General features: G+C 32.8%; 1 protein-coding gene across 3 annotated transcripts; it reads left to right on the top strand.

The window, feature by feature from the left end:
- The first annotated feature begins 206 nt into the window (after positions 1–206).
- Positions 207–6,219, top strand: LOC122042246 (transcription initiation factor TFIID subunit 13-like). Of its 3 annotated transcripts, none has more exons than XM_042602261.1 (6): positions 207–364; positions 669–782; positions 2,626–2,663; positions 4,221–4,280; positions 4,594–4,668; positions 5,888–6,219. In XM_042602261.1, the coding sequence occupies exons 2-6, from the start codon at positions 677–679 to the stop codon at positions 5,996–5,998; spliced, it is 390 nt and encodes a 129-aa protein (XP_042458195.1). In that variant the 5' UTR covers positions 207–364; positions 669–676; the 3' UTR covers positions 5,999–6,219. The 3 variants fall into 3 exon arrangements, with proteins under 3 accessions (XP_042458195.1, XP_042458194.1, XP_042458193.1); XM_042602260.1 differs by having other exon boundaries at positions 213–369; XM_042602259.1 differs by having other exon boundaries at positions 213–377.
- Positions 6,220–7,134: the final 915 nt, after the last annotated feature.

The following is a 7,134-nucleotide window of genomic DNA, read 5'->3' as shown; positions in this document are numbered from 1 at the left end:
TATTAATAATTTTTCTAAAATATTGTTGTTAACTTACTATAAAAATTCTTGTATTCGATTGATGGTTGTATTCATCCAATCATATATTTTGATACTAAATATTTAGTTAAAATTTAATTTAATTTTTATACGTTTAATATAAATTTAGTATTTCTGTTAATATTTGTACGTATTAAAAAATATACAATTAAGGTTTGTTGTATATTTTTTATAGATCAGGGCCAAATATTGTCCCATCGTCTCCCGCAATCGCAACTCGCAATCGCCAGTAGAATTCGGACGAACGAACCTCCAAGCTCTTTCGCATCTTCTCCATCGCCGACCAACTCCGGATACGAACCTCGAAGCTTCTCCGGCGATCCTCGTTAAGTAATTCCGTAGGGTTTCCAATCTTGCAAGAGATCCCGGAATTTGTTTTTTCTTCTTCTTTTTGGTTGCGCCTTTCCATTGTTTTTGGTTTCCTATTTTGGTATTATCTAGAATATGAACATTTTTCTTCGCAAGCTTTGTTGAAGGTTTGCACTTGTTCTCCTCATAATGTTCGGATTTCACATTGGATCGGTTCCATTTTCCCCCCGAATTTCTGTGTTTCTTAGGGCTTCCTGTGAGAAATATAGGATCTTGATATGCATTCTCGCTTTCTTGTATGTAAATTCGGAATTTCGTAGCTTACCCGATGCACAATTCGTCTTCTTCCGGCCCTCCGGCAAAACCAAGGGTAGGGACGTCTCAGGCGTCGGAAGCTTCTCTCAAGCGCAAGCGTGGTGTATTTCAGAAAGATTGTGAGTACATTAATCTTTCTTGTTCTTCCTCATAGCTATTTTTTTAGAAAGCAGATATTGTTCATAATAATATTTTGAATTTTATTATTATTATCAACATGGATGCATACCCAGATTTGCAAACTTCTACAGTTAGTTTGATGTCTATCATTCAACTGCCTTTACTATCCTTTTGAAAATTTTAATTTTGTCTCCTTTTTTTTTGTTCCTATAATGTTCTCTCTGACTGACCAAGTGGAATACATTTTTTAACATCTGTACCTCCTTGGAGCCTTTGATGAACTTGGCATAATTCTCTATGATGCTTCTGAAATATTGCATATAGGCTTCATACTTTTGATAGTCATTCTTCACTTTCTGGTTTTATGATTGTTTGTCTCATGTCTGTGCAAAAACCGAATTAGATGTCAAGTGTGTGTTGAAAATGGACCATACATTTCTACTCGTTATTGCTTGTCAGCAAAGTTTTTATGAGTAATCTCTGTGAGTTTTTTCTCCTTATATTAAAGGATTGCGTGCAAGGATTTAGATCAATCCTGAAGCTAAGAACCCAAAATAGATTCTCATGGAAACCTTCATGTTCCATCATCCATATGAATATCATATTCATATTGAACTCAACATGTTACTATTACTGAGTAGTCATTCATATTTGTTATGTTGAAGGCATTATTTTTGCGACATTTAATGCTAGACTAACAGCAATTTAAGTCTGCACAGAATTAAATTATCATGTTGAAGCAGTTAATGTGCTGCATAATATATGCAAACCTAAGAGTGAATATTTTATTGTATAATAATTATTCCTGGAATTCCTTATAAATTGTAGAATTTATAAAATAAAAATTTCTTGTATCACCTTCTATTTTGAGATATGCCATGAGATTAGAATGGTGAAGCTCTCAATGGTTATAGTGCTTGTGAAATAGGGGATCTAAGATGTTGTTTGATCATGGACCAAAGCCAAAAGGAGCAAGATTTTGTGGTTGGGTTGTACTAACAGGACGAAAATGTTAGCACCCATCCTTGGATGGGCTCTATGACTGGGCATCATGCTTCCCTTGTCCTCTTCTTATCATGAGCTAACAATTTTCTCATTTCTTGTTGTGAAGTCTTAATATCATAGCTTTGGTAAAGAGTTTTAAGGAGTCGTAGTGAATGACCTATTTCCAGTCCCTTTTTCTGCAATGAGGAACAGGTTGAATTGCAAGACTATCCATCTTTAATTATTAGATGGCAAATGCAAGATCTTTGGTTTTTTTGGAGAAATAATAAACCATGGATCTTCTTGTAGACTGAGATAAGGAGAAGGTTGTTTTATTTGTGAACTGCTTACCTGTTTGCGTTAATATGCTCAATATTCAATACATTTTAGTTATAATCAAGTGATGCCAAGACCCTTTACACTGCCTGCTCCTAAAGCACACAGGTCACAAAATATCATCAACACAGATGCAGACTCTTTCAACTTCTTATCCCTTTTCTACAATTGACTAATGACACAGAACCAATTGCAACTCATCCAAAGAAACAGGCAAGCCAGTAGTTCAAACAACAGGTATTAAATAAATCAAATCTTCAGCCAATGTCCTTGCAGATGATTGCATCTTTGGATCATACAGGCTTGATCCAGACCTGTTGTCACAATATGTTAACAATGATATTAGTTGATGCACTTTTTTTATTCTGAATTGAGTACTACGTGACATACCTAGTATTTTCACAGGACAATTTTCATTTCTGGTGCTATTTCTTGTAACTTTTTCCAAGAACCTATGCAAACATATACACAGAAAATGCTTCACCTTTAATTCCTGATTTGCCTTATTGATTCCACATGCAGTGCAACACATGATGTATGGCTTTGGAGATGATGCAAATGTGAGCGTTCCATATGTCTAATCTTTGTTTATTGCCTATTATTTACCACTTTTCCATCATTTATTATCTTTTACTTGCAATTTAGAGCTTTTAGGCATGCCACTTATGATTTTATGTTAAAATCCCAAAAATATATAAAAATCAGTTATGGAGTTAACATTCATTGTCTTGAATTGACACATATTTCTTTAAATTAGTTTTACCTCAACTTGCACCCCTACCTTTTTTACATTTAATGCACATATCCTTTTGTTGTCATGAATTGACAGGACAAGTTTTGACATATTGGTTACTTCCTAAAGTAATCCTAGTAGGAGTAACTGGGAGGAAGAGAAAATTGTAAAAAATATACTATTCTTTAATCTCGTTAAATGCCGCCGCCACCACCACCACCATCATTACTGGCCAGAGATATTCAAGTGAGAGGCTGTTGGACTTGATCAGCTCTGAAATAATCTTTTAATTTTCTGGCATAAATTCAATCTCCTTTCTCTATTAGATTACATTTTTCATTTTCTTTATTTTAGTTTAATAGTCTTTTCAAGGAATGATTATGCTAACAGACAGCATTTTATTAACCCAAATTTGCTGACAATTGATACAAATTTTGTAAACACGATTTGAAACTGAAAGGTTCGTGCATAATTCATTAACCTGTACCCATTTTGGTACTTAACCTCTTGCCAAGGTGCTTGGATTCATGGTTTCAGTTGATTTACATGCTTGATCATGGACTTTGCAACTAGTCTTATTGTTAAATCATGAGTATGGTTTGAAATCTTGAATTGCGTCGGGTGAAACAGTCAAAACTATCATTCCGATAAATTACTGAAACGTGATACTAAGCATTAGGATAACGTCACCTGTGTTGATGTGTCAATCATGTCGACAAATATCATTTTATGTTAACATTCGACACCACTTGACATGCTAAAGTTGAGATAATATTGTTTTTTTTTATAGTTTGTCTCCATACAAGATAATGTCCAAATTGTAGTATTCCATATGAAGAACAAACATTAAACATACACTTATCCTTTTTTTTTCCTTCATCTCTTTCCTCCTTGCACTTTTAATTTATCACCGGTACTATATATTGAAACTTCGGTATGATACCAAAATAGTATTGTTTTAGTCAAAGATTGAAACATCGGCACGGCACAGTAAGTGCACCAATGAGGCAGATTTTCCTATTATTCTCAAGATGCAATGGGTGAGAGGTTGACCAAGCACCTTGGAGCAACTTGACTAGAACTAGTTTGGAGGGATGAGTAACATTTCCCAGTTAATGGCAGTCTCCAGGTTACAGGACTAAATATTTTGAAGAAAAAGATCTTTCTTGATGTGTAACAGGACATTTCAAGGGCATCTAATCAGCTGGCTTACTCAATTTAGTTTTGAAGAGCAAATGGCACTATTCTATATGGTTCTTATTTCTTGAACATTTTAATAATAACTGCATGAGTTAAATTGCTTTGGAGTTGCACTAGCAATGCTGTAAGAATATTTCCACACTCTTCTCTATATCTCAATTGTCCTTTTTTTATGGTTCTGCAGCCTCTTCCAGAAACTGTTTCTTTGGTGGAGGACATTGTTACAGAATACATCACTGATATGGTAACTACAGTCATCTTCTTTTAATGGTTCCAATTATCATGACAACTACGAACATGTGAATTCACTAAACGATGTCTGATGTATTCACGAGGACATCGCAACTGAAACCCATATAATTCTCATAACAATAAATATAACACTTGCTGTTTTTGAGAGGAATATGTAGTCTTTTGCTTCCTTGCTAAACCGAATAAAGTGGCTTCACCTTTTAACTGGGCATCTGCAATGTAGTTTTTTTTTGGTCTTTTATACTGTGCAATCCTTTACTTGCTCAACTGAATAAATTGGTTGCACCATTTACCTGAATTTGCAGGTTCATAAAGCACAAAACATTGCAACGAAGAGAGGAAGGTTGTTGACTGAAGATTTCTTGTATCTCGTTCGGAAGGTATGATGTGAATTCTGAAACTGGATCCTTTTTTTTCTCTTAAAAATATAATAGGTCTACTAGATTCTTTGATTCTTAGAAGTGGCCATGACAAATTATCCTGTTTCTCAGTTTTATTTTCACCTACACCTGCATGCATTTCTTTTCGACTCTTGGAACCGGAGTTGATTTGTCCGGGTTGATTCTATTAAACTGCTTTCCATCATGCTGTTGTCACAATGTCACTCATTCCTTTGGTCATTTAAGAATTTAGGGATTCATTCTCCATTACCTTTATTATGCAACTTTGGCCTCATTGAATCTTAATCCATAACTAATAATCACAAAATAATTGGTTGGTGTTCATCATTGCCAATCTTTTTTTAATAGAATTTACTTTTAGACATGATTTGAAATCTAGTATTGTATTGATAAAATGGTCGAATGTATCATTTCGATAAATCACTGAAACTGAATACCACTTGACATCATGGTTCAAAATCTTGAACCATGTCATAGTTTCAGCCTTTGATCGAAAAAATATTATTCTAGTATCGTGTGTCGGTAACAAATTGGAGGTTGAAAAGGAAAAGTGATGAAGAAAAAAAGAAATGAGATAGTGTCTGTGCTAAGTGGTATGAGTTTTAGTAATTTATCAAAATGATATGTTTCGACTGTTTCATCCGACATGATATAAGATTTAAAATCATGCTTGACATAGACTCCTTATGTTTCATCTCTTTCTATCTTCAACTTCAATCCATTACCAACACCATGTATTAAAACATCGGCACGACATTGAAACAATATTATTTTAGTCAAAGACTGAAATTTTGGCATGGCTTGAGATTTTGAACCGTGTTTTTAGGCAAGAAAATTCTCTCTTCTACAACTAATTTCCCACTCAGATTTACGACTGAACTCCACATTTGTATAACCAGATTCAAGAGTGTTAATGAATAAAAACTTCTTCACTTACCCGTAACACCTGAATAAAAACCAACATATTAGATACAAAAAAGTTACTTTCAAAGGAATCTTGTTTATTTTTCTATGAAAAAAGTAGAATGGAAAATTGAATTCCTGCTCATAGTAGAAACTTCCTTTAGCATCTGTCTTTAGTTTTCTTCTTGTTCTATTCTACAATTTTTTTTTGACTGTCGAAATACTTATCAGCTTGTCAACTCTTTTTATCTATTGAGCATTTCACCCCGTTCTTGGTTCTGGTATTCATGAATAGGATCCACCAAAGCTCCGTCGGTCGTCTGAACTGTTGGCCATGCACGAAGAACTTAAACTGGCAAGGAAAGCCTTCGATGTAAACGAAGATTCTCTAGCAAATGCTGAGTGAAGGTTTTGAGTTATACTCGGTTTGATCATCGATTGCAACATAATAATCCCAAGTGATGACATGGATATTTTGATCGTAGTTAGGGGGGGTAAACAAGTCGATTCAAATTTTGGAGTGTTCAAATTTGTTTGATAAAGTAATCGAGTCAAACTGAGCCTAAAATGAATTAAGCTATTGAAATATTGTTTAAGTTTGACTTGATTTATTTTTTATGAGCTTCAGCTTAGTTCAAGTTTGATTTGAGCTTGATTCGTTTAGACGTTATCGATCTCTTAATTCAAACTTATTTGATTGTTTGAAATTTTTATTTCTTTGATTAATTATTGAGCTTGATAATTTAAATTTATTTGTTCATTTTAAAATTGATAAAGATTTTATTAATGAATATGATTTGTGAACGTTGTTCATAAATATTATTCATGAATATTAATGAGTTTAATACATGTATTCAAATTTGTTTGTTTAGTTTAATAAGTTGTTTTGTTTATTTAATTGATCTTATTTGTATTGAATTGATATAAATAAGTTCTTATTAAGTTGGACATCATTTATAAATGTTTGATTCATTTACTATCCTAATCTTAGTGTTTACAGATGGCTGCTATTTGGGCTGTTAGCTGAATTAGAGTATCCATAATCCTTTGATTAAGAAAAGTACAACCCTAGTTTATGTTCATACTGTAAATAAATACTTAGTGCCTCATTCCTCTAATTAAATAAATTTTTTTATATATTTAAAATATATTTACAGATGGGTGGTTTTTGGTAAATAATTTATTAGTTTTGTAACACATGAAGAAATAATTATAGGGTTTTCAATTATAGAATTTTTAATGCATTTATACATTGTAAATAAATATTTTTTAAATAATTAAAACTTTTTAATATGCGTGATGTAAACTACACATGATGATCAGTTTGAAATTTAGTGTCAACCACATCCAATCAGTTTACTGATTTAGCAGTTGAAAAAAAATCATTTGTGACGTATTTTACCACTAATTTAAAAAAAAAACATTGCACAAAATGTTTGACTAACTCTAAGATGAATAATTTTTCGTCGCGAATAACTCCATCAAATTCTGTGATGAGGACATATTCATTAGTTATAAATTTTATAATGAATTTTATTTTCA

Source organism: Zingiber officinale, chromosome 2A (assembly GCF_018446385.1).
Source record: "Zingiber officinale cultivar Zhangliang chromosome 2A, Zo_v1.1, whole genome shotgun sequence".
Lineage (NCBI taxonomy): Eukaryota > Viridiplantae > Streptophyta > Magnoliopsida > Zingiberales > Zingiberaceae > Zingiber > Zingiber officinale.
The sequence above is the reverse complement of the archived record's forward strand: the minus strand, read 5'-3'. Positions and strand labels throughout refer to the sequence as shown.

Bases quoted from the DNA above. Each gene is read 5' to 3' on its own strand.
- LOC122042246 (XM_042602261.1), top strand. From the start codon at position 677: ATGCACAATTCGTCTTCTTCCGGCCCTCCGGCAAAACCAAGGGTAGGG. The intron at 783-2,625 runs GTGAGTACATTA...TTCCACATGCAG, and splicing joins TGGTGTATTTCAGAAAGATT to TGCAACACATGATGTATGGC. The intron at 4,669-5,887 runs GTATGATGTGAA...ATTCATGAATAG, and splicing joins TCTTGTATCTCGTTCGGAAG to GATCCACCAAAGCTCCGTCG.